The sequence below is a fragment of the Theobroma cacao genome, chromosome 2 (assembly GCF_000208745.1).
Source record: "Theobroma cacao cultivar B97-61/B2 chromosome 2, Criollo_cocoa_genome_V2, whole genome shotgun sequence".
Lineage (NCBI taxonomy): Eukaryota > Viridiplantae > Streptophyta > Magnoliopsida > Malvales > Malvaceae > Theobroma > Theobroma cacao.
Window position 1 is genome coordinate 8,389,641 of NC_030851.1, and position 26,813 is coordinate 8,416,453.

At 35.7% G+C, this 26,813-nt stretch overlaps 4 protein-coding genes across 8 annotated transcripts; 2 read left to right on the forward strand and 2 right to left on the reverse strand.

Moving 5' to 3' along the window:
- Nucleotides 278-4,051, forward strand: LOC18608481 (E3 ubiquitin ligase BIG BROTHER-related). 2 transcript variants are annotated; one of them, XM_018115802.1, is made up of 7 exons: nucleotides 278-750; nucleotides 867-1,221; nucleotides 1,311-1,351; nucleotides 3,061-3,102; nucleotides 3,178-3,299; nucleotides 3,376-3,484; nucleotides 3,748-3,984. In XM_018115802.1, the coding sequence occupies exons 1-7, from the start codon at nucleotides 547-549 to the stop codon at nucleotides 3,787-3,789; spliced, it is 915 nt and encodes a 304-aa protein (XP_017971291.1). In that variant the 5' UTR covers nucleotides 278-546; the 3' UTR covers nucleotides 3,790-3,984. The 2 variants fall into 2 exon arrangements, with proteins under 2 accessions (XP_017971291.1, XP_017971290.1); XM_018115801.1 differs by having other exon boundaries at nucleotides 547-750; nucleotides 3,061-3,299; nucleotides 3,748-4,051.
- Nucleotides 4,196-6,012, forward strand: LOC18608482 (pentatricopeptide repeat-containing protein At5g08305). The gene has a single exon (XM_007043202.2). It carries the CDS (start codon nucleotides 4,355-4,357, stop codon nucleotides 5,945-5,947), a length of 1,593 nt encoding a protein of 530 aa, XP_007043264.2. The 5' UTR covers nucleotides 4,196-4,354; the 3' UTR covers nucleotides 5,948-6,012.
- On the reverse strand, nucleotides 6,279-10,172 carry LOC18608483 (protein TRANSPARENT TESTA 16). Of its 2 annotated transcripts, XM_007043203.2 has the most exons (8): nucleotides 10,059-10,172; nucleotides 9,512-9,731; nucleotides 8,094-8,160; nucleotides 7,839-8,003; nucleotides 7,560-7,601; nucleotides 7,414-7,455; nucleotides 7,008-7,218; nucleotides 6,279-6,605 (listed from the first exon to the last, which is right to left on the reverse strand). In XM_007043203.2, the coding sequence occupies exons 2-7, from the start codon at nucleotides 9,697-9,699 to the stop codon at nucleotides 7,021-7,023; spliced, it is 702 nt and encodes a 233-aa protein (XP_007043265.2). In that variant the 5' UTR covers nucleotides 9,700-9,731; nucleotides 10,059-10,172; the 3' UTR covers nucleotides 6,279-6,605; nucleotides 7,008-7,020. The 2 variants fall into 2 exon arrangements, with proteins under 2 accessions (XP_007043265.2, XP_017971303.1); XM_018115814.1 differs by lacking the exon at nucleotides 10,059-10,172 and having other exon boundaries at nucleotides 9,512-9,850.
- LOC18608484 (lysine-specific demethylase JMJ25) lies at nucleotides 13,070-26,416 on the reverse strand. Of its 3 annotated transcripts, XM_018115733.1 has the most exons (15): nucleotides 24,776-26,416; nucleotides 24,554-24,669; nucleotides 24,114-24,213; nucleotides 23,874-24,018; nucleotides 23,047-23,110; nucleotides 22,182-22,935; nucleotides 21,384-21,713; nucleotides 17,870-17,927; nucleotides 17,702-17,781; nucleotides 17,076-17,576; nucleotides 16,247-16,319; nucleotides 16,073-16,158; nucleotides 14,997-15,116; nucleotides 14,228-14,289; nucleotides 13,070-13,451 (listed from the first exon to the last, which is right to left on the reverse strand). In XM_018115733.1, the coding sequence occupies exons 1-15, from the start codon at nucleotides 25,841-25,843 to the stop codon at nucleotides 13,424-13,426; spliced, it is 3,585 nt and encodes a 1,194-aa protein (XP_017971222.1). In that variant the 5' UTR covers nucleotides 25,844-26,416; the 3' UTR covers nucleotides 13,070-13,423. The 3 variants fall into 3 exon arrangements, with proteins under 3 accessions (XP_017971222.1, XP_007043268.2, XP_017971223.1); XM_018115734.1 differs by lacking the exon at nucleotides 14,228-14,289 and having other exon boundaries at nucleotides 13,077-13,451; XM_007043206.2 differs by lacking the exons at nucleotides 17,702-17,781; nucleotides 17,870-17,927.

The following is a 26,813-nucleotide window of genomic DNA, read 5'->3' on the forward strand; positions in this document are numbered from 1 at the left end:
ACAAAAGAGTTCCACCAAGTCAAGTCGGCGCTCCTTGTTTACGTGGCAAGCTACCATTGGGTGCGTACCTAAACGTCTTGGACAAATATCAGAATTCCTCGTAAGATTGACTCGACAAGATCCCGGCCTCTGGAACAGTAGTAACTAGCATAGCAATTCGCAACCTCTCTCTTTTCTTTTCTTTTTTAATTCTCATATTTCAAAGCAAAATTAAAAAAAAAAAGAAAAGAAAAATTCAAGTTTTTCCATCGAAGAAAAGAAAGACTCCTCCGCCCAACGACGCCTCTTTCTCTTCCCTCCCTCTCTCTCTCCAATCATTCGTGTCTCTCTCCTCTTTTTATCTTTTTTACATTCTTGAATTATTCCCCGATTCGATCGAACCCACCCCGATCTCTCCTCTTTACATTTCCAATAAACCCACCGCTCTCTCTCTCTCTCTCTCTTTCTCTCTCTTTTTTTTCCGATCTAAAAATCTATCTTCGGAAGAACAACGACGTGGAACAGCAAAGTGAAATCGGCAGCGTTCGGTTAGAGAGGAACGCAAACATGTCGAGCGAACCGAAAGAACAAGAACCAAACCCTAACGGTAACGATAATGATAATTTGAACAATGAAAGTGAACATGTAGAAAGAGAAGAAGAAGAAGAAGAAGAAGAAGAGGATACACGTCAGTCATCGACCAGAACTCCTTTCACTAATCTCAGTCAGGTCGATGCTGACCTGGCTCTTGCTCGAACCCTACAAGAACAGGTTTTTTTTTTTTTAATATTCATGTCTTGGTTTATTACTTTAAAATTTGTTGTTTTTGTGTGACTTATTTATAAAATTATTTTTTTTCTCCGTTATTTATTATACATTTGTTGTAGGAAAGGGCATATATGATGCTCAGGATGAACAATGATGGGAGTGATTATGGAAGTTGGGAGGCTGGAAGCTATTTACATGATGACGATGATGATTTCGGGGATCCCCATGATCATGATGATACTGATGGGGATGAGGAAGAGGATGAGGAGGAATATGATGGCACTGCTGCTGATGATGATGTGGATGCGTTTGATGTGCATGCTCATGCTGAGAATGGGGAGGAGGATTACAACCCTAATGTTGAATTCAACCCGGCTGTTTTTTCAAGTGATGAGGCGTATGCTAGAGCGCTTCAGGATGCTGAAGAAAGAGAAATGGCTGCTAGATTGTTGGCCTTAGCTGGGTTAAATGATAGTGAGTGTTTATAACTATGAGATTCTTGTTAATTGTTTTAAATTTATGCCAATGTCAAGCGTGTTTATTAAAGTTTTACTATTTTGCAGGAGGAATTGTTACCTTAGAGGATCATGGTGGTAACTCTCAGGTTTGAATTCCTGTAAACATGATTCTCAACCCAATTTTGCGTGCATATATATGAATTTTCTAGTTCATTCAAGGAATAAAATTTTCGATCAGATAAATAGTTTGCAATTCAGTGTCTTCTATGTTATTGATATCTCAATTCAGTGTCTTCTATTTTATTGATATCTCAATTCAGTGTCCTCTATGTCGCCTTCTTTGCTTGCATGCCTCTGTAGCTGAATTTGTTTATTGGAGCAGTGATTTAAAGTTGTCATTTATGGGGTATTGCTCTTGGAACTGATTTTAAAATGGATGGCTTTTACTTAATCTGGACTTTGGTCTTCATATAAGTGTATTATGGTTAGAGTTTTTGCCACATTTGTTTCCAAGAGCATCTTAACCGGTAAGTAAGTTGTGTCCTCCTACCTATAGGAAGGGTGCTTTTGTTTCACGTGGTGCATAATACCTATCTTTGTAATGGAAAGAGTTAGTAGTTTGCCTCTTTGAATCTGGTCATCTGTTTTTCTCTATTTGTCTGATTTTATTTTATTCCTTCACTATTAAATAAAATACATGAACTGATGTATGTGACATGTACCAGTTGTACATGCTTGCATGTGTGTTTGTATATACTTAGATGGTCGTCTATTCTTATTTTGCATTCATCTTATGTGCCTGCAAGGTAGAAAACTGTAATAATATATCAGGAAGCATGTTGGGTTTTCACTTCCTTTATAACAGAGATCTTCACTTGGAAAATTTTGAATCTTCACAAATATGTATCGTTATAGCTAACAAAATTGTATTTGTGCATGGGTAGCTAATATATTATTAATAAGAGTTTTTATTGGAATGGCGCTAAAGCAAAAATCTTAGCAAGTTATTTCCAATCTGATGCCTGGGATGTGCCTACATTGGGGTTCTACTCTTGCCATCATTAAATCACAATGGCCATCAAATTATCTCATTTTTTAGCTTTTGGGTATTTAGGTGAAATGCACATGCTAAATTTAGCACTTGTTTCCCTCTCTTGATAATCACCTCATTTCTTCAATTAGAAAAGTGTAAATCATCCATTTGTTTCATCTTTAAATTGTTAAAAGCAGGGTTTTACGTTCAGCAATCCTTTCTTTTCTCTATGTCTGAGGCAGAGGGTTATGCCTCTCTCTCCATTTTTGTGGTTGATAATATCATGTCTGGTTTCTGTTTTACCCTGTTGCATGGGGCAGTGGTTTATATATTCTACATGAAATGGTTCTTTTACATTTAGAACTTCTCTTATTGGGAATGGTCTGGTGATATATTGAACTCAAAGGTCTGTGTTGAGTATTTAAAACAGTCAACCTTTTTTTGTAGTTTCAATGCTGAGAACAATAGCTGTGCACAGCTTGAAAATCAAGGATCATGTTGTGATTGGATCAAAATTTGTGGTTGTTATATGTTATAGTTCTCAACATATTTTCTTGGAAACTCACTGTTGGATTATATGTTTTTTTTTTTTTGGTGCCCATAGTGATTGGTAGATATCTAGTTCATTGTTCAATAGAAGCTTGTCCTGTTTACACTGCTCTTAATGAGATTTTACTAGGAATTTTAATGAAATAGCAAATGCATGTACAATTACCTTGACATTTGGCATGCAGGAAAGAACAAAAGGTTTTTTAAAGCAGTGCTGGGGCTTATTATTTCACTTTATTTCAAGCCTGAGTCTTTGGTGACGTGCATTTGCAGGATACATGGGAGGAAGTTGATCCTGATGAGCTTTCATATGAGGTAAGCTGGGCTGTAGATTCTACTGCTTTAACTCTTTGCTTAAGCATTCTTAGTAAACATGCTTCTATCATTCAGGAACTCCTTGCACTTGGTGAAGTAGTTGGAACTGAGAGCAGAGGGCTTTCGGCTGATTCAATTGCCTCCTTGCCTTCAGTAACATACAAGGCAGGAAGCAGTCAGACTGGAAGCAATGATTCGTAAGTTTGAATGCCATAGCATTTTTATGCCTGAACTTTTTTCACTTGATAAATAAATTTGTATCCTTGTTTTCAGGTGTGTCATATGCCGTGTAGACTATGAGGATGGTGACTCCTTGACAGTGCTTTCTTGCAAGCATTCATATCATCCTGAGTGCATAAATAATTGGTTGAAAATAAACAAGGTATGCTTATTTACACTTGGATCTTACTGCCTTCAATTATTTTGTGTCATATAGTGTTTATTAAGTATCATTGGTTTGTGAGGATATTTAAAGTAACTTTCTGCTAATGTTTTCATCAAAATACATCTGACCACTTTAGTTTTTCTTTCCTGTACTATTGTTATATTGTACATGACCTTAATAATATGTTTCCAGAACCTTTTATAGACATATAATTTGCAATGCCTTGGGTGCCAAATAATGTATTGCTGTTGTCATTGCAGGTCTGTCCTGTTTGTAGTGCTGAGGTCTCTACCTCGGGATAGAGATAGTATTTTTGGACAATCTTCTTCCTCAAGCCACAAGGCACCTGCTTGTTTTAATACGCAGAAATGCACCATGTCTTTATGGGAAAAGACTTGTATCACCAAATCTTCCTGCCTGTATCCATTCTCTGTTAAACCCTTTGGAATTAATTTTAGTGTCTGTCTTATGGTCACTGGCCGGGCTTTTTAGAGAAATGACAATCTTCCTCGCCTGATTATCAATTTCTACAAAGATATTGGAACTGCATCTCCATGGTGTTTATATTTGCGGTCAAGGAAATATCACAAAAATGCTAGTCTTTAAACCATAATGCTTGTCATTTCTTTTGGTCGAAAGAGTGAATTAAAATAGACAAATACTGCTTTCTTTCCAAGAGATTAATTCAAGCCAAGCCAGGGTTTCTAAAAATCTTTCTCCCAAGGGGTGCTTCAGCTGATGGGCCTTGGGCCCCTTCTTTATGTCTTGGACATCTAAAGGTCGATATATAGTAGATCCATGGATCTCATGTAGCAAAGGTAAGGTCTTTAGAGTTTCAAATTAAGTTCCAGTTCCTGTAAATGTGGAATGTTCCAAGCTCTTATTACCAATCTGGGAAAGTGCAAATCATTCTCTGAACTAAAGCAAATTCATGCACTAGTAATAACTTTCGGCCTCTCTCATCATGACCCTATATCAACAAAACTTCTTTCCTTCGCTGCTCTCTCCGATACAGGCAACGTCGATTACGCATATCGGGTTTTTTCCAGGCTACCCACTCCTAGAGTCTTTAATTGGAACTCCATCATCCGAGGTTTCTCCAACAGTAAAAATCCAAACAAATCAATTTCGGCTTTCATTAATATGTTAAGAGCTGGAGTCTTCCCTGATCATTTAACTTACCCTTTTCTGGTCAAGACATCTGCTCGTCTTTTAAAGCCGGAACTTGGTGGTGCGATTCATTGCCACGCTTTAAAAAATGGGTTCGAGTTAGATAAGTTCATAAACAATTCGTTGATTCATATGTACGCCTCTTGCCGTGACATAGTTTACGCGCGTCGGGTGTTTGATGAGTTGCCTAGGAAAAATATTGTTTCGTGGAATGCTATGTTGGATGGTTATGCTAAGTGTGGGGATATGGCTTTGGCGCGTCAGGTTTTCGATTGGATGCCTCAGAGGGATGTTGTTTCGTGGACTTGTTTGATTGATGGGTATGCTAAGAGTGGGGATTATAAGGAGGCGTTGGCTGTTTTCGAGGGAATGCGGGTATGGGGTCCCAAGGCTAATGAGGTAACTATGGTGAGCGTGTTGTGCGCTTGTGCTCATCTGGGTGCACTCCATCAAGGAAGGTTAATGCATTGTTATGTGATGGACAATGGATTACCAATGACTTTAGTTTTGCGTACTTCTCTTGTTGATATGTACGCTAAATGTGGGGCAATAGAGGAAGCTTTGGATGTCTTTCGTGGGGTTTCTAATTGTAAGAGTGATGTGTTGTTGTGGAATGCAATGATTGGAGGGCTTGCAACTCATGGATTGGTTAAAGAGTCGCTTGAATTGTTTGCGGAAATGCAAGTGGTTGGGATTGTCCCGGATGAGATTACTTACTTGTGCTTGTTGAGTGCTTGTGCTCATGGTGGATCAGTGAAGGAAGCTTGGTATTTCTTTGAGTGTCTTGGCAAACATGGGATGACTCCTAAGAGTGAGCATTACGCTTGCATGGTGGATGTCCTGGCTCGAGCAGGGCAGGTAGCGGAGGCGTACCAGTTTCTATGCGAAATGCCCATGGAGCCGACAGCGTCATTACTGGGTGCTCTGCTAAATGGGTGCTTAATATATGGAAAATCTGATCTTGCAGAAATAGTAGGAAGGAAGCTAATTGAGTTAGACCCGGATCATGATGGTAGATATATTGGCTTGTCAAATGTTTATGCAGCTGTCCAGCAATGGAATGAAGCAAGAAGAATGAGAGAGTCCATGGAAAGAAGAGGACTGAAGAAGTCTGCTGGATTTAGTTGTGTGGAGATGCCTGGAGCTCTTCATAGCTTTGTAGCTCATGATGAAACACATCCTAATTCAGAAGACATTTATACAATGCTAAAATTTATCGTAAGCCAAATGAAACTTGATGTTCATAAGGATAATCAAGAATATCTTTTGTATGAAATGAAATGTAGTTGAGTGCATGCTTTCTTTTCAATAAATTTTGACAAAGGAATATAATTAGATTTTCAGAGGTTGCCTCTGATTTTCTTTTGATAATTCAGTGATATGGATTATACATAGAGAGATCAATCCTTTCCATCGCATTTAGCCCGTAATCTTCTGGTGAAGGTCAGACAATCATCCATAATTGCATGATTAAACTTAAACCACAGAACTTTGCTTTCTCTAACAATTAGGAGAGCCTAAGGTTGTACAATGTCATCTTAATATTGGCGGATGGGAGGGGTGAGATTCCAATTTTTAGTTGTTGATTCAACTACTAGAGTTACCAAAGTAGTATAGAATGTCATTGAATGTGTTCTCTCTTCCTCTCAGAAAGTCCACTGCAAACATTTATTAACTTTTAGTAATTCATACTTCTGTCAATAGCATAGTACATGAAAAAGGGAAAAAAAATTCAGAAAAACACACAGAAAGGTTATTAATCTTGAGTTGGACGTTTAACTTCAGAAACATGAAAGCATAACACACTCCGTAAAACAAACATATCAGAAATAACTTTCTAGTAGATTTATGAACATAAGACTTGATTCCAATGCTGAGTTGCTGACCCTGTCCGAGTATACTATATCCTCTTTCATCCAGGAAACTCTTCTCAGAAAACCTGCTCATGCTGCAGAGTTGTAATTAAAAGGCTGTCACAAGATGTCCTGACACTGAATACAAGTTGCAAACAACTGAAAAGAGATGGATTTGGTTGACTAATATTCGGACAATTAATTGTCACTTGATGCACTTTCTTTAGCAACTTCTATTAACAATCGCTTCATACAATTTCATTGAATCATTTTTTTTGTTTAGGGAAATGTAGTTGCAGTTCATATATTGAGCAACTGCCTGTTTGTATCACTTTAAACTAGTTACACTTGTTTAAAGTTTTCAACAAGCCAACTGATTTTGTTCTAATTAATAAACTCTGAAGTTTTAACTTGAGAACAGTAAGAAAAACTAGCATTGATTAGACTACTGCACTGTCCATGTAAGAAATATGATGACTAAATGGTGATGATTATACCTTTGCTGCAATGCTAGACGTTTGAATCTTGAAGGTTGGGCTGAGCAAGCTGGAGCTGATATGAGTGAAACTGTTGAGGAATGGTTGCAAGCTGGAGCACACTACTGGGTTCTCCATAGAAGGGGAATTGATCCAGAACTTGCTGATGCTCCACCGGCTTCGCTTCTATTCCTCCCTGTTGATACTCTATTGCTGCCCGGTGTTCCTGAATCTGCGTGGTCACCAGGCAAACCAACTCAAATAGTATTTTTTCTTTTTTATCACCTAATAAAAGTCCCATTTAATAACTCTTGTCCCTAACCTTTCCTCTATTTCATCAGAACTTTAACATCATGGATAATCTACAAAATTAATGGTTTCGTTGTATAAGGTAATTAGTATTAATTCACATGAATTCTTTACTTACCCAGCGGTACATGTTGCTGTTTTCTTCCTCTAGTATTCGCTCCTAGACATCGAAAGTCAAAAATAAATTAGCATTCGAATTACTTTGAATGTGAGTGCAGGCGCTTCTGTCAGTGTGCATGAAGAAAAAAAGTGTCATTGTATCACCTTTCTTCGTAGATTATCCAGCTGTTGTTGCAAGAGCTCATTCTGCAATATTCCAATCCAAACAAATGGAAAAACATAAATGTTGCCGTATAGTAACAAAACGACCAAAGAATCAGTTCTCAAGAAATATTCTTAGTTGAATGAAAAGAGTCAAAGAGAGTTACTGTTTCTAAACTTTGATCATTAATTCTCAGTTATTCCTTTAGTTAAATATCATTGAGATTTTGGTTGGAAGAGTGGGAAATTTAAGTACATAATGGAAGATGATAAACAGTATACCTTTCGCTCTCGGACCTTGTTGACAGAACGTTCAAGTTCTTGTTCAAGTTGATCCAGCTCTTCAAATGGTATAGAGCTCATGTCCTCACCCGTGTAGCGGCGCATGCTCAATTGAAGACGACGGGTTTCTTTCCTCAACACTGCCAATTCATTGTACAAATGTTCCTATGTAGAAAATGAAAAGGGTAAGACAAGAACATACCAAATCAAACTTTAAGGGCCTAATAATAATCGTAAGTCCTGAATGACTCTTACTCGGTTGTCATGCTCAGGAATGCGAGTCCCTGTGACTTTCTGGTACCTTTCTATGATTTGCTCCATTCTGTGACAAAATAGCCAGAAAGGGATAGGAATACTTAGTGATTAAAAAAGGAAAAACATTAAGGCCTAAGTTAGCACACTAATTTCAGTCACTATAAAGGTCTTGCTAGTATATCAATATGAGGCTTGATAACTGCCTTGGACAGTAATTCTGTCTAAAACATCTCCTGCCTAGTTGACCTTAGCCATTATTATGAAAAACAAAAATTGTTCTATTTGATTTATATCTTTTTAATAAAAAGTTGTTGTTCCTGGAATTTGCTTGCCCCGAAAGGCTCTAGCTCATGGAATAGGCATCTAATTGCTGATCCCTGCATGTCTAGCTTCATGCTCATAATTTAGCATGTTATGCAGTGTTAGTAAATTTGATCAGATGCTTATAGAAGGTTTTAAAATGTTTGTGTCTCAGCAAGTTCATAATTCACATCATTTCAGGAGGATGTGCATGAAAAATTAAGTCAGATTAAAAAGTTTAAAATGCTATGGATGTTGTAGGCAGCATTTAATTCCTATATAGCCTATATCATATATACATTATGCATGTTGGCGTCTTAAACTCCTAACTAATGGAAAGTGTACCAAGATAGTTATGAACTACTAAATGATTTCATCATTAATCCTCAGAAATCAATATATACTTCCCAATCAATAATGAACATATGGTATAAATCAATATATATGCAATAATGAACATATCCCACATGGTATAAATCAATTTGAATTACTTTAAAATAATAATAATAATAATAATAATTCAGTTTAAATTACTTTGCCTAGCTTGTGCTAGACAAGAGGTAGCTAATTTTAATACTGTTACATTCTTAACAATTTTTAAGAGGCCATGCAATTCTATTATTGAATCTCTCTTGAGGATGCTATATAGCCATAGAGATATTCTTCAATTAAGGATATGAATCTCAGATTCTTTCTTTTTGAAAAAAAAAAGTAAGTATTATTTAAAAAATGCGAGAAAAATCAGTGTGTATAATTGTAACAAGACTGTAATCAGTGAATTATGAAAAGCAGGTATTATCAGGTAGAGAACAGCAGATCATGATACTGGAGCATAACCATCAGAAAGTTGGCTTAGGCATGGAAGAAACCCTAGTCTGTGAGAACCATGGGGGAGAAAATCGAAACCAAATCTTGGTCAAATCAAATTCTGTCATGCATTCTATGGCGAAGACAGAGAGAGAGAGAGAGCAGCAGCAGCAGCCTCAAATAAAACTCAGACCAAGTCATCGGATCATGAAAAAAGTTAGCTTTCTTCTAAGCAATACATGTAATATTCATGCAAACCCTACAAAAAGAAAGTCAATACGAGAAAAGAGTAAGGAGAATAAGGTAGAGACCGGAAAGGCTCACTGCAGTACTGGCACATCTTGCCAGTGCTAGAGAAGATGATGAGCCCAATCTGAGCATCGCAAAGCACAGAAAGCTCGTGGGTCTTCTTCAAAAGCCCAGCTCGCCGCTTTGAAAAGGTGACTTGTCGAGTTGTCTGGTTCTCAATCCTCTTGATCGGTATCTTTCCACGTCCCATATTTACCCAACACCCTTAATCTTTGTCTATCTCTAGTTAGGGAAACATGAAATCAGGGAATTATACTCTTTTTTCACTTCTAAAAACCACAAAAGGTGCAAAGCGTTTAGGTCACAAATAATAATGGAAAAAGAAGGAGAGAAAAAAAATAAGAAAAGGGTTTAAAAATAAATAAAAGCTCTCTTAATAAAGAACAAGTTCAAATATGGAGTAGTAGACACAAAGAAATGTGATGATAAAATGGAAACTAAAAGCTTCTGCAACCTAAAATAAGAACTTTGTAGTTTGTAGTTCATAAAACAGGAAGGGAAGAGAGAATAGAGAGAAAGAGAAAGAGAAAGAAAGATGACTGTGTTTACCTATTCCTTGCCTCGTAAAACTGCAGCTGTTTTGGTGAAGCGTGTAGGAACAAGGAATTTATTCTATAAGGATGCTACTTTACCATTTCTAAAATCCCCATCTCTTTCAGCAAAACTACAAAATTGCACCTATCTCATACATGCTTCATTTCCCATTTATAAAAAAAGATATATAGTAAGAGACAGAGCCAAGGCAGGCTAGCTCTTCCCACTGCTGCCTTGTTTTTTGTAAAAGACAAACTCCTTGCTTGCATCACAGACCAGGGGGGGTTCATGGTCTCAATGTTTCACCGCAGCACATCGGATCGTCAATACCTAGAACGACTTCGTTTCATGCTAGGATGGGAGTGGCATTATCAGTAATTGAATTGCAATAAGTATTCCTTTATTGTCCTATGCGGAAACATAGACAAAAGGTTGCTGTGACTCTTAACCACTCTCTGATCTCATCTGCCAAGCAACCTGAAATTTACCAAATTTGGAAAGTTCTTTACAATGGGGAGAAAACTATGGCAATCTGAAGAGGGAAATTCAAGAGGGGGGGTCCGCCAAAATCCTAGAGACCCCTAATGGGAAACGACAAACTGTAACAATCGATGAGAAAGACTTGTATGCATAGTTCATGGCATGGTCCTTAAGCATCACAGCAACTTGAGGAAAAAATAGAGGTAAAGATGAGGGTGATTTCCTTTTCTTTTACGCTTATTAAACCGTAAGGATGAAAAGGTTAGATCCCCTTTTTTCCCCATCACCTAAAGCTCTATTTTTTGCTGTAAATGGTTCCCTTTGGAAGCACTAATCAAAACCCTTCCATCTGGTCTATCCTTTACTTTTTGACTGCAAGAAATGGAAATGCAGCAAGTATTCACAACACGCAATTTGGAAAGTATATCAAAAGTCATTGTGCTGAAACACCAAACTTTGATGCAATGAACAACCAGGGAATATGATCATCTGCTTTCTCACACTTATACATTTAAGATGCCTTAAAGAATTGCCAATAAGGCCTCTTCCCATTTTAATTCCCACCAAATAATGATCGAATACCAAGCAGATAGAAAGTCATTAATTTTGGAGCTGAGAAAAAAGGCAGTTTCAGTTCAACTATTATCATCATCAGAAACTGTTCTTTAACTGTGTTTCCGAATTCCGACTTTCCAAAGTGTGTTTTTATATCAAATCCTCAGAGTGCATAGACATGTATAATTACCAGCTTCATATATACAACAAGTATAGTGTGAAACATGTAGAAAATGCTGTTTCTTTCTAAAATTTGCAGTTAACCCCATGAGTCATTTTATAAAGTGGAGCAGTGATATTAATGTCTTGGTTAGAAAATGAAAATGCTTGGCTTTTTGATGATGGCTTTGGGATTCTTGTTGAGCCGATAAGGGTTGTGTTGTGTAATCAGAATTTGTCCCAGTCTATTTTTAGTAACAAGCCCTAGCCAGACAACGCATATTAGGTTTTCTAAAGGAGGATATGCTAAGGCTGGGCATTGGTCCCCCAAAGTTTGTCTAGCATGTCATTGCTAGTCAGCATCATAATATCCCACTTGAACTGCAGTTACCAGCCATATTCACTGAAACAACCTCTCTTTTAGAACCGGTTGAGTTGAAATCCTCAGCAAGTCGAATACAATTATTTAATTATTTTTAGAACTATTGAAGTGGGGGTCTTTATTTATTTATTTATTTTATATAAAGTTTGAAATAAGAAATGTGGAAGACTCTTTCAGCGAAGGTCCAGTGGAAACTGAAGAAAAACGAAATGAGAACATGGGGGCTTTCCATAAATGGGAAGCGTCGCAGAAGCGGTTTTAGGTCCACTTCAGCCCTCATTTAGGCCTCAGATTCACGTGGCCCTTGCAGAGATCTAAATTTGCATCATGTTTCATGATGATTACCAATTTCCAGTAAATAAAGCAAAGGGGTAGCCAAAGAGATGCACAGAACCCTGGTAAAATTTTCTCCTTTGGGCTTAATTATATGAGGTTAATTACCATTCTGATTGGATTAGTTTGACCAAATTTACTTCTTTTCGCATCAATATGCACCCAAATCCATTTTGGTAATCTATTTTTTATCATATTATCATTCAGAATTTCACCTCCTTATGATTTGTTAATTCCCTCATAAATCTTTAAATTTTGAATAATATAAATTCACTCTTAAGTCTTAAAATCTGAATAAATTAAATAGATTCAACACATTTATTGGTCACCAAGTAAATTACTTCGTGGTAAATTTCTTCTTCTATTATATTACTGCATAGGTGGATAAAACAGAGTTTGCTGAGACGGAAGAATAGCAGATTCCAAGGAAAATATGTCCATGCCCTCTTATATTGCCTGTAATGGCATGTTTGGTTGAAAGAATGACAAAAACCATTTCCCCTCCATTCTTAAGGAATTTGTTTCTTTATTTGGTTATCACATGCTTCAAGGAGGAATGGCTATTACTCAAAATCATCTAAAATTAAGGAATAACTAATGTCAACTCTTGCCCAAGTATTAACCATTCCTTAGCTTAGAAATAGTTTTAAAAAATAATAAAAATTAAAATATCCCTTACAAGTTTAAAATAGTACATATTGTATATTATAAAAAATAATATTTTAAATATAAAAATTAATTAAAATTTTTAATATTTTAATCATAATAACACTTAAATTATAAATAAAATATTAATATTTAAAATAAAATAAAATAAAAAATTATATATTATAATAAAAAATATATTTGTCTTTTTATCTTTTATTTCTTTGTTATTTTAAAATTATTTTTATTACCTAAACATTACAAGAAGTTATAATAATAATTTATACCTTATTTTATTTTATCAACCAAATTAAACAATAACATTTTCATTTTATTTCTATCTTATTCTATTTTCACAAAATATTTATTCTCTCCTGCAAATCAAACGTGCCATAAGTTCAACTTATATATAATAACTCTGAAAAACACATAATATGGTTTTGAAGAGCACAATAGTTGTCATTTTTGGTAGACCTAACTTTAGTGAGCTAAAGCCAGTACTCTTAATATAAATACGTGGTGGAAACATCAGTAGCTACAAAAACAGCATGTGCTTGCCTACAACACTTATCAATAGCACTTGAACCTACATACATTACCAGGCTCTAGCTGAGAGCCCAAAAAGCAAGTCAGATTTAGGGGTATATATACAGAAACAGGAAGATAGTTCCCATGTTCTACATCTTCTTTTTGGTTATAAGCCATGTCCTACCTCTTACTAGATGCTGCAGATAAACAAAGTCATGTTCTGAGAAATGGAACTCCAAAAGATGTGCCCACTTTGCAAGTGTAACCTCCAGCTAAGAAGCAGGAACAAAGTTGCAACTCATTCAACTTTATTAGCAAGCTCAATCCTGAATCAAACAATTTAACAACTATTTGAGTTACTTCAATCAATTATCAGCAATGAAATAAAAAAAAAAATTACTATTTTTTATCATGCATCAGTAACAAAACAATATGACATGCTAAAAATGTGCAGGAAAGTGTTCAACCAATTTGGACTATATGTATGCATTTTTCTTTGCAAAAATCTAAATTTCAAATAATAAAGCAGAAACAGGATAGTGAATGATGGTTTTGGGTACTGGAATAGAAACTCAATTAGTAAATCAATCCAACCAATTTATCAGTTTTATGTTCATTCTACAAAATCATCAGATGTAAGGTAACTAGCATAAATAGCAAAGACATCTCCACATGAATCGAGATTATTGTCAGTAAACAAACAGATAGATGCAGAAACAAGTGTTTGTAGGAAATAGAGTTGGGGGGCTTCCAGCAGATATATATGGTAGGCCAGAAAATTTAATCAACCCACTGTGCCCAATACATGATGCAATTAAACAAGCAGTTATTGAAGGCACTTTCAAATCCCACCTCATGAAACCAATTGCAGAATTGCTTTTGTACTCCTTTCACATAAAAAATGCATGAAAGGACCAACATTTCACATTTACTTCCCAAACTCTAAAGTCAAGCAGTATATTAAAGAAGAAATTCGGGGTCATATCTTATTATCATTTCAAGAAGAAAAAAAAAAAGTTACTGCAGAGTTTCAGAGCAAATAAAATAACTAGTACTAAAATTCAGAATCAAACACCGGACACAAGCTTTTTTAGTGCCTCACTTTGCATTTGGATCCAAGTAATTCACAGCCTCACAGATTGCATGAACAGTCATTTTCTTCACCTGTTACAGATGACAGTTATAAGGAAACAACATTCAAAAGTTTAATACACTCAAGTTTTTGTAAGTAATTTAAGGGAGAAAAAAAGGCTCAAACTATAAAACATTTGTATGACATGCTAACCTCCTAATCACTAGTTTAGCAGTGCACCAACCTCAATCAAACTAAAATTACTACATTGGACGGAATGAAATGAACAAAGGCCAATGTCAGCAAGAACTATTAACAAATATTGCAGATGCAGATGAGTGAATAAAATCAGGTACAAACCAATTCATGGACTGTAATTCACATGGGAAGGAGAGCCAAACCAGATCAGAATTATTAAAGTACAAAACATGTTCTATCACCATGACTATGTGAAAAAGCAAATGCAACAGAGATCAGGCAAGGTCACAATGATCACGCACAGGTGATGGAATCTTTCAATTCAGAGTATGCGGTGCTGCAGTGCTTAGGTTCCACCTGTATTCATTGATCATGGGAGCAGAAAACTAATGCTTGCATAGGTCTAAGTAACAATGATATAATATCAATTGTGGATTCACACTGCATAGGTATAATATTCCAATATCAGCTAGACAACTGAAAGTCTCTAACAGGCAAGATACCAGTAAAGCTACCCACAGGCCCTCTCACTATAGGAGCTAAAAGAAATACAAAGAAATTATAGCATCAATATTCCAATGCTCAAGAACTATGCACATACCTCCAATTTATCCTCTCTTGCCCTATGATCTTGAGGAAGTACACGAAATTCTTCTGTCAAGCGAACACACTCACCAACATTTTCAGGTGAAACAAAATCAAGTGCAACCTTTATGCATGACTGTCAAATATAAAGATAAAGGTAAGAGCATCAGAGAGATAAGCCAATGCATATTAATTCATCACCAAAAGAAATCAAATTCATGCATGATTACTAAAGGAAGGAATTCACAGCATTGAAGACATTATGACTGCTAAGCGAAATTATAAAAATTTCATGGTGGCCGAACAAGGTTTTTTTCTGACACAGACAGTATGACCAAACATAAAAGAATCCGTCCAGGATATCAGACAAGACACCAAGAAATAGAATTATTTAAGAGTTTCAGAAATATCCGATGTTGCTTCCCTATTAATATGTCCAACCACTCACAAGCATGACACAATTCAAATTGATTAGAGAGAAGGATTCATAGGACAATGTTCTTATAATCACCATGTTAATGATTAGAACTATTTGCAGCAAGGTTTCCTGATTGACACATTTGCTCAAATGAGCATACACCATTACAAAATTAAAACGGGATATCAATGAGACAAAGAAGGAACTCCATAGGTAATAATATCTTTAAATTTGCGAAGTGCAACTTTAGGTGATTGTAAGATAACAATTGAAGTAGAACCCAATTCCTTCTCAAACTGCAGAAGCATATACTAGATGAGAGGCACGCCAATAAAAACATTGAAGACATGATTCAACTTGGCCATCCCTTTTACTTGAAGGTCTCAATGGAATTTTACATGCCTCATGTTACACACACACACACACATATACACCTCATATTGATAAAACCATTAAAGACAATGATTCAAGTTGGCAATCCCTTTTACATGAAGGTCTCGATTGAATTTTACAGGCCTCATGTTGACAACTTTACAAAAAAGAAATAGTAGACTTCATATTGAAGAGATTTGGTACACAATTAAAATACAACATTAATTTTGAAAACATTTGAGGTACATAATCTTTTTCAAACTAAGGTACAACAAAAGATTGCAACATGTAATTTGTGTTACCTTAATGTTCCGGACTTGATGAGGACAACCTGCAGGTATAAAAACAGCCTCCCCAAGTTTCTGAACAAAAGTCCACGGTTCAATTCCTGCATGCCAGCATTTTACACAACAATTATCAAGGACTTATGTTTTGTATGATTGCTCCAATAGTATGTACTATATGTTTTAACATACCATATTCCTTCTTAAGCTTTGCCTTATGATCCAGAGTCAGAAAAAAGGTCTGATCATGTATTGGATGAAAAACCTATATCACCAAGAGACAATAAATTGTATAGTACAAATGGCCCATCAAAGACAGGAAAGTAAAAACCGATTGCCTAAAACAATTAATGTATTTAATTTTATGGCATATAAATATGCTAATATCAAATAGTCTTCACAAAGTCTGCTCTGTGAATCCCATTTGATTATATTCTTTACCCAGCTCAATAAAGGACAATACATGAGATCTGCAAGGAGTTACTAATTTCTCCAATTGTTGTTACTTTACATCCCATTGCTTTTCTTGTACATGTGTGCATGCACACACTAAAAAAAGGATTTATTTCTTTCATCATGCCCAAGGAACCATAATAGACACATCTTAAATAGCAATTAATATCCATCTATTTGCTATAGCTCTGAGATTAGTTCATTTTCAAAAATAAAGAAAAGGGAAAAAAGGGAGTTGTAATCATCAAAAAGTATCCAATCAAAAGAAAAGTTTATATTTTCAGTTGTCAATCCAAGCATCCGCAACAACTTCATGGAGTTTATTTGAATTAAAAGATACCATTGAAGTATAGCAGAATGATTTCAATTCCACTAATCTCTGAGCAGAAAACTTATAGATAAATACAATGTGGAAAGCGGATTCAGTTGATGCCCAACATATATAAAAGCACTCAAATAATTAAGATAAAGTATTGCAGCTCATTACTGAATAGATTATCAATTCAATAAAAAAAAGAAACAAAACAAAAAGCTCCGGGCACCATGTACAATTTAAAAAATAAATTACCTGTGATACTGGGCAACAATGAACATATCTAAACTCCCCGAAATGCTTTTTAAGGTAATCCTGCAGCTTGGGAACATCTTGCCTCCGGAAAATGTCCCAGATAGCACCTCCCTCAACAGCTTCCACTTCTTCAATCTTATTCCTAGAAGTTTCATACAATCTGCCATTCTCCATGCATTTTTCCTGATCCACTTTTGCCTTCCCACTCTTTTCCATTTCAAATTCTCTCCCCATATTATTGCCATTCAGGCTAGAATAACCATCTTGACAATCTTGTTGGACAATAACATCACCTTCTTGATCACCACTTCTGTCACTAGACTGCTTGTCGCAAATAGAGATGTCAAAAGAATCATCACCAGGCATATTCGTGCCCACCTTCGAACCCATTCCAAAAAGTTCCCACTGGTCTTGCAGATGGTGCCTTTGTTTTAAATTGTCAATGCTAGCAAGCTCTTTAGGTGTAAGCTTCACCTCAGCTGTGTGTGTCAAAACATTCACCTAAACATCAATTTCAAAACAAAAACATACTTTAAGAACTAAAAAATGAGGAAAATTACATAACTTTTAGTTTGATATTTCACAGTGCAGATGGAGAGGTAAACAGAACCACAGCCACTACCAACTTCAGTGTACTTGCACAGTAACGTAAAGCTCAGGTTTCCACATCTAATGAAGAAAAGATGCTTAAATAGCACCTGAAGTCCTGAAGTAAACACACAAACAATAAAAACTTAAAGCATACAATCCTTAATTTTGAATATGTTACTTATTAGGGGAATGAGTATCTGAACTTGAAACATCAACTGTCAAGAATGTGGCTACACCAACTAGGGTGTGCCTCAGCCTCACCTACAAATGTAGATATAGAGGTATGTTAAGACATTTCCTGTTGAGTTATGTTAGCAGAATGTAGCAACACCTCATTAGCCAAAAAATAATATAGGACTCAATACTCACACACAATTCATTGATCTCTTTCTTGAGTTATAACATCCCAAAATCTACCTGCTAGTTTTTGCAGTCAAATTGCCAATGCAATGCCCTTACAACCCACATACCCATTCTCCAAGCCAAAGCCCACAAAGATGAAAAAGGAAAAGGCAAAAATTAAGGAGATATGCAAATGCATACAAAATCATTGTTAGAGGAAGTTATGTTGGCTCTGATCATGTATTTGAAAGGCATAAAAGGAACAGGAATTGTTTAAGAATTAAGCATCAGGCATGAACAAGTAAAGACAGGATCTAATCTAACCATAAAACTGAAAGAATAAGCTATCACTCAAAGCTGCAAATTTTCCTCTTTGAATGCCTTCTGATGTTAATGTTAATACTTTGGACCAAGAAAATAAACTAATGCGATAATGACCTTTTGATCCAAACTGTGTCAAAGTTATTGTTAACTACAATCGAAAGACACCTACATACTAAAAGAAAGCATTACAAAAGTTATACATCTATTTTATATGTTCAACTTTATGATAATTACCACAAACATCAGTTTCATCATTCAATAAAACTTGAGCAAATTTGGGTATATATGTGCTATGGAGTTAGGCCCTGCCTGCATTACTTCTTAGTGCAAAAAGTTAGTTTTCAATTTAGAGTTAGTAGTGTTATGCACTAATTACATGTTTTTACTTGGTGGTTATTTGGTTTCTTTATTCTATTTTCATGTTTGCCATTTTTTGGCAATTAATGAAAACGTAATGAACAGCCCACAAACTTAGTGGTGTGGCAATCCCAAGTAGTGTTTTTTTTTATTATTATTATTATTTTTTTTTCAACATTATCTTTCGTTAAGTTATAAAAGCCACTATCCTTGTTAATGAAAATGTGTTATCTTCCTCTTGTTTTAACACTAAACAATCTCTTAAATATCTCAAAATTCTAACATGGTATTAGAGTTGTTATATTAAGAGACTGTTGATGCAAATCACTTTAAAAACCCCGTTAACTTATCTTCCTTACCTTTTACTATTTTCGAAATACTGCTCTACCTGTTTTTATGAGAAAATTATCCGATATGGGCAATAAAAATGAAGATATATCTTCATACGTTTGATCTTTGAGAGGTCGATAAAGTTGGTGGAAATCCTCCTAAGATGAGACAAGCAAACCTAACAATCGTTAAAGCAACATATCAAAAAAATTGCAAAGAGATATAAAACCTTATCTTGTATTCATTCTATTGCTTTTGACTCAATTTTTACTCGTATAATGGATTGTGGGTCTGCCATAAAAACATTGGACAAGTTGAAAGTTGAGCTTCATAACAGTGATAGGACTGGTCAAATATAAGTCATAAATCTACTTAGGGAATTCGAAATATTGAAGATGAAAGATGAGGAAAGTGTGAAAGACTACTCTGAGAAGGTTTTGAAAGTAGTCAATCAATTGAGATTACTTAAAAAAGATTTATTAAAGAGAAGAATAGTTAACAAATTCCTTGTAAGCCAATTAGAAAAATTTAAAGCCAATATATCTTCTCTGAAAGACTCCAAAGATATGTCCACATTGACCATGACGAAGCTCGTAAATGCTCTTCAAGCTAAAAAGCAAAGGGCTTTGAAGCAAGAAGATCATGTAGAAAATACTTAACTAGAACGAGTAAGGGAGAAGAAATATAATGACAAGAAACAAGATAATCAAAGAGCTCAATACCTTCCTTGTTCTTACTTTAGAAGATGCAACCATACTAAGCATTTTTGCTAGTATAGACCAAATGTTACATGTAGGTCTCGTAATCAACTTGGGCATATGGAGAAAGCATGCAACACAAAGCCGATTGAAGAGAAGAAAAAGCTACAGTAGCCAAGGAACATGAAGCAGATAAGGTGTTATTCATAGCCAAGAAACTAGAGAGGTCAAGAAGCTCTAATGTTTGGCTTATTGACAATGTGTGTTCCAATCATATGAACAGAAACACAAATAATTTTCTTTCCTTGAACGAAAATTACAAGTCTCAAGTAGAGATTGGTAATGGTGAATAACTCGAAATTTTTGGGCATGGCACAATTGGAGTGCAAACTCCCTCAAGTATTAAATCTATTTCAAACACTCATTTTGTACCTGAAACTAATCAAAACCTATTGAGTGTTGACCAACTTGTTGAAGAAAATTATACTCTGCTATTCAAAGAGAAAGTGTGCACAATCTTTGACTCCTTTGGTGTTGAGCTGCTGTCAATTCAAATGAAAAAAAAGAATGTTTTCCTCTTGATTGGTTAAACGTGGGGCACAAGGCATATTCATTGTGTAATCAATGAAGGCAAGTTTTGGCACAAAAGACTTGGGCATGTCAATTCCAAGTCTATCAAACGAATGATCGTTGATAGTCTCGTTGAAGATCTTCCATTGTTGATAAATGTAAAAAAGATTCGAGATGACCTGGAAGAAAATTACCAAAGCCCTGTTTGGCTAAAGCAATGAAAGCCCATGAGGAACATCCCAATGAAACATCTGGACATAAGATTAATGGCATAAGTGTCCTTCAACAACATGTTGTCTCTTTTGGCCAAGACGACAATGGAGTAATTTATCCCTAGGAGACTTACAAAGATAATATACACAAAGCTAAGCATGGGAGTGATTCAAGAACATATGACACTGAAGGATAAGTTAGAATTACTGAGATCCAAATTGGGAGTATTGAAAGCTAACCCTAAGAAAGTGTGATGAAGTTAAGCCTTGCTTGCAATACTCCTTAGTGCGAAAAATTAGTTTTCAATTTGGAAAAGTAAGGCCGTGTGCTAATTACTGTCTTTTACTTGGTGGTTATTTGGTTTCCTTATTCTGTTTTCATGTTAGTCATGTTTTGACAGTTAATACAAATGTAAAGAACAACCCACAAACTTAGTAATGCGGCAATCTCAAGTAGTGCTATTTATTTTCTTTTAATTTTATTTGTTTGTTTTTATTCAGCATTATCTTTTATAAGATTATAAAAGCCGTTATCCTTGTTAATGAAAGTGTGATTATCTTCCTCCTTTTGTTTTAGCATGCAACAATCTCTCAAGGTATCTCAAAATTCTAACAATGTGCATAAATATACTTTTTAAAATTGTGCATAAATATACTTGCAATCACAAAAACAGGCACAGCCATTAAAGTTTATTAGTTTTGACACCTAACTTTAATCTCATTGGCACATGGTCATATAGATATATCAATAACTCAAGAAATTAAGCACAAAAAGAAAGTTCCTTCTGGTTATCCACCCTAATAAATTTTCTTCTTCCGACTGAATAAATAATCCATGAAGCATTAAAGTTGTTATTAATAAAACTAAAGGAAAAAGCATATACCGCATCAGACATATCACAATGAAGCCTGGTTACAGAGTCTCCACGCCCAAGCTCTTCAGCAACTCCATAAGCAATATATGACTTTGGCCCCATATCTGGCTTTAGAGATTTCTCTGGTAATTTGGTAGCCATATTAAGAATGCCACTTAGAGAATGGGTATATTCTTTAAAAGGCAAACAACGAAGAAACTCCACATGATGACGTGGAAGGAGCTTCTCAAATTCATTAGAGGGAGGCCAATCTTTCAGCTTCAGTATCTGCGGCCATGATTTTGTATCAAATGGACCATCTGTATACCCCTTAAAGAATTGGTGAATATTGACCATCACCTGCATTTCATCAAGAAAGATGATTTTAGAACCAGGGTAATCCAGCCAACAAGCAATTGAGAAAAGAGAAGCATACTTCACTATACAAGCCAGAATTCCAGGAAGCTGAGATTCAAAAATGGCAATGATATCACAAAATCAACAAAGTATAAATATGGACATATTATCCCATTCTCTTAGCTTCAAGTTACAAAAGATATTGAGATGTGGACATGTCTGTACTCTGTACTCTACATGATACTAAATTAAAAACAATTGGAAGTCATGAAGAAAAAAAAATTTATTTCAAACATGACACCTGCAGTCAAAACATATTATAATAAGAAAGTCATTTGCAGTGAGATCACAGATTAAGTTGACTTCTGCAGTAGTCAGTTTAATTTACACACCTTGGTACAATAAATAGTACATAATCAAGTTTAACATCATATGCTAATAAGAACTAGTACACTTGATAACCAAACTGACCTCAGACCAATCTAAGCAATCAATGGCCTTAACTTCCAACTGTTGGTCATGTTTAGTATGTGTAATCTGACGAAAAGCACGCCACATAACCATTGGCTCCCAACTCAAACCAGATGTATTCTCAAGTACATCACTGACAATAACAGGCTCACCATTAGCCCAATGCCTTTGGAAATGTTTCAAATCACCAGTCTGAATATCTTTAGCTTTTGGACAATATAAATAATTGTCAGTGGCATCTTCACGAAAAGCTGCTTTCCTTAACTTACCATTGCCAGTGTCAACTTCTCCCATTGAATTGTAACAAGGGCACTGTTGGTTAGAAACTTCAAGAACATTCCCAAGATTGAGAGCTTTGGCTATTTTCTCAGCCTTTTCTGTTAACTCAAAAATAGCATTTTCTGTAAACATACACCTTAACTCCAAAAGGCCATTACCACACCCATTCAAATCCTTCGGGGCACAAGGAATGCTACCATTTTCATTTGCCTTCCACCTAGAAGTTGCAGCTTTATGTTCTTTAGAATTAGTTTCCTTGGGGGAATCCAAAGACTTCCCAACTTCTGAAGACATAGAGCACTGAAGCGCTCCATGCAAGTAAGAAAAACCCCTATCAGCATATTCCATAATTACTTCCTTTTGTCCACCCTGCAAATGTCCATCGCGGATTTCATGGCAACACGTAAGGCAGAGATCATAGTTACAATTAGAACAACTTCTATGAAAGTCGACAATTGAAGTTCTGCAGTTGTTACTGCAAAAACATGTCTTGGCATCAGGAACTTGATAAAAATAGAGTTCAAACAACAAACAAAATGATCCTCACTTTAATTTCACCATCACTATGATAACAACAGGAACCTACCAATATACACGCTCATCTTCAAGACAAACTGCCTGCTTAAGCTGTATTTGTTCGGGGAGCATCCCTACTCATCCAATAAATGAGTGTTAGATATGATTATTAGAAACAATCAGCAAATACCGATGTAGTAACATGACATGTACGTATTAGATAACAAGAAGTTTACAATCCTGATCACCAGTTCAGTGTCCTGATTTTGATAGGGCTCAAGAAATCACATTTTTGAAATGATGGTGGTATAAATAATTCTTAATAAACCAACCAGTATACTACCACCAAACTAAGGTGAAAATTGAAATTGTAATAACAGGTTCAAAACTTTCATATGATGCTCTAATTTACTGAAGGCAGACTAGTAGGTTTAAAAGGGCCAGCTGCCATGCCATGAAGATACCTCACAGGCAGATCCCTTAAAATCAAGAACACTCAAAATTAATATCTTATACCAATAAGAAGCCAATTCAAAACTTTGCCATCTTAACAACAAATTCTGTCAGCTTGATTCAAAACTTTGCCATGTTAACAACAAATTCTGCCAGCATGGTATCTGGAATTTTCTTTTGTCAAGCTTCTTCCCTATAAAGACATAGAGTAACCTTCAAACAAAACAAAGAGCCATCTTTAATAACTACATCAACATGAGAAACAGATTTTTGACATCATTTTTACAATCCTTCTCTCAAAAGAATTTATGATTTTCTTAAAAATGAATTTCAACATTAAATTGTTAAATTGTAAACATGCCTCCAGATTAGACCCCATTTAGTTTGCATGAGAACATCACTAAATTGCAGGTAAACATGTCGTTCACATAGAGATATAGATACCTTGAATTTTTGACTCAATGACCTTCTCTTTCATTTGCTCTTGACTAAATTGTTTAATGTACGGAAGAAGTGCCTGAAGTAAGTATCTAGAGTGCTGAACCTTTTCATCATCACTGAACTCCAACTTTAGTGTCTTTCCCAATTTCTGCAACTCATCAAGTATACAATATCATAAATCGAGTATTACATATATATATATGCATCAAAAGACGCAGTAGAGCCATGAATTTCAAAACTAACTTTGAGAAGTCCAGTCATGCGCAAGCATGCCTTGCAAGTGCAATTATCCCGACAAACTGGGCAGGCATCAGCAATAGCATCCTCTGACATCTTGGGATACCTAGTCCGAGGAAAATAATATACATGATCAGTTGAAAAGGAAACAGCATACTCATGATTAAGATGGCAACAATCAGATTGAAAAGTATCAAAGTTCATGGTAAATTAGAAATTGCATGCAATTCAAAAAAGCATTGCATGGTCAATTTGATAGAAACCAGTCTTGATAAAAGAAATTTAGGACATGGATTATCAGCAATATAAATATCTTAAGAGGAAAAGTAGTATTATTTTAAGCCATATTAATGAGATAAAGTAGAAACTAACTAGCAGAATCAAATCTAAGAAGACACTATTTTTTAAGGGAAGAATAGACAAACTTAATGCTCCAAAAAGAGTACCAATTTGTTAAGCAGGGGATGCAATATCGTTTCCGCTTGCAAAGTTTGCACCTCACAACCCGGCCTTTATCATTCCTCTGGCACTGATGGCACATTAATGATTCTTCTGCAATCCACTGTTGAAAGCAAAAAGAAGCACGGCAACACTTCAATCCATCACGTAACCAAAATGAAAAAGATATCATAACAATAACGCAACAATTAAAAAGGGTAATTTGTTACCTTAGCAAAATTTCGCTTCTTTGAATATGGCACAGACTCCTCTCTTGCCTTGCGAACTCTCGAGGCCCTAAGCGAATATTTTGGTTTAGTGCTCATTCCCAAAGATTCCTCCTCTAGTTTTTCCAGACTTTTCCCATTTCCTAAAACTTCTTTATCCATCTTCTTTCCATCGTTCTTTGCCCCTCTTCGACTCCTCTTCTTTCCATCATCTGCACCTAAATCACCGCCTTGCTCTACTTTACCCCCCTCCTTCTTTACATCTTTCCCTTCATTGTCTTCACTTTCGGAAACTTTTCTCTTTTGCCTACCCCTTCTTCCTCTCTTCTTTGTAGGTATTTCAATATCTTCGTTCTCATTATTACCATATTCTTGACCTTCAGATTTAAGAACCTTCTCCTTCTGCCTACCCTTTCGACTACGCTTCTTTGCCGAAAACCCTTCATCTTCAGATTCTTGAACATCGGCATAACTAACCTTCTTAGCAACTGCTCTCAATCTCCTCTTCAAAACATCCCCACTATTTCCTTGCCCATTACCATCAGCACCCGAATCAACTTCCTCTTTGATACTAACTCCATCTTCTCCATTTGATATCTCTAGATTCTCAACAAAACTCAGCTTTTTCTCACCTTTCGGTTGAACACCATTTTCCTTCAATTTCTCTCCAACTTCTTCCTTTTTTTCAGCCACAAAATCCGAACTTCCCTCAACATTTTCCTCTTTCACAATCTCCATTGTGCCCCTTTTCAAAGAAACAGTCGCTTGCTTTACCTTTCTACCTCTTTTGGTAGGCTTCTTTAAAGCAACCCCTTCCCCATCCCCTTCTAAATCCCCACATTTCTTATCCTTCCTTTCAATCCCCTCCTCTTTTCCTTCTACTTCCCCTGCTTTGTCCCCATCCATTTCACTGTCTTCCTCCTCTTGTCCCTTCCCATTTATCCCTTCAACTTGGTCCTCCGCAGAAGCGCAATTTTCTTTACTTCCCATAACTTCACCATCGCTTTGCGGCACTCCTTCGCAGCTGCCAGGGGCTCGCTCCGGCTTCAGCCTCTTCCTCGGGCGTGCCATCCACAAACAAAATGATCTTTAAAGTTATAAGACGAAGATTAAGCCTCAATCACCAATTAGAGTCTTTCAGAAAGAGAGAGAGAGAGAGAGAACGAAGAACATTCTCTTTTTTTTTTCTTTTTATGTGAGTTTCTAAATGAAGTAAGATGTTTTAGTAATAAAAGAAGATTGAGTACTGTAGAGCTCGGCAAACTGGCGCCAACCGCCAATAATAGAAAGTTTCAAAATAAATATGTACGGTAGAATTAGGGTTAGGGCGTTTTTTTTGCTTTAAGTGTGGGTTAAAAACATGAAAAATCAAAATTTGGGAGGGAAAGCAAAATTCGCCCGTTGATTTTGATGAAGTTTGATTTGAAATGAAGTGATTGCAAAGTAGGACGGCGCAGTGTTGGAGAAAATGGAAACCCATGAGCTGGAAATTGGAACTGCCCACTTCAGTCCAGACCAGACAGACATTAAAAAAGTTTGGAGTTCTCGCACTTCGATGCAATAAGAATCGAAGAATCCGGAAGTTGTCCAAGTGTGCCCCGGATTCCGACTGCGAGATTGTAACTTACGCTCAACTAAATAAAATTTCGCACGCGTTTTAAATTTCAACTGTGTATTTAATTTGCTAACGTTTGAGTGCATGTTGTCTAATCGCTAACAATTCTTTCAAAATAAATTCAATATAATATTAGAAAATAAGCTAAATGATTAAATAAGTTTTTAAATTATTTTGAAAAAGTTGATTAAACTCTTATAATTTTATTATAAATCAAATAATTCATTTTTATTGACTATCACTTTTATATTACGACATTTGTCGCATAATATATTAACATATCATTCTAATAACATCATATCATGTAATAATAAAACTTATCACTTAAAAATGATGCATCTAACTTTTTATTTCGTTATATATCCAAAATTAATTGAATGAGAAATTTGTAAAGATAAACTGAACGAATTAAAATGAAATGTAAAA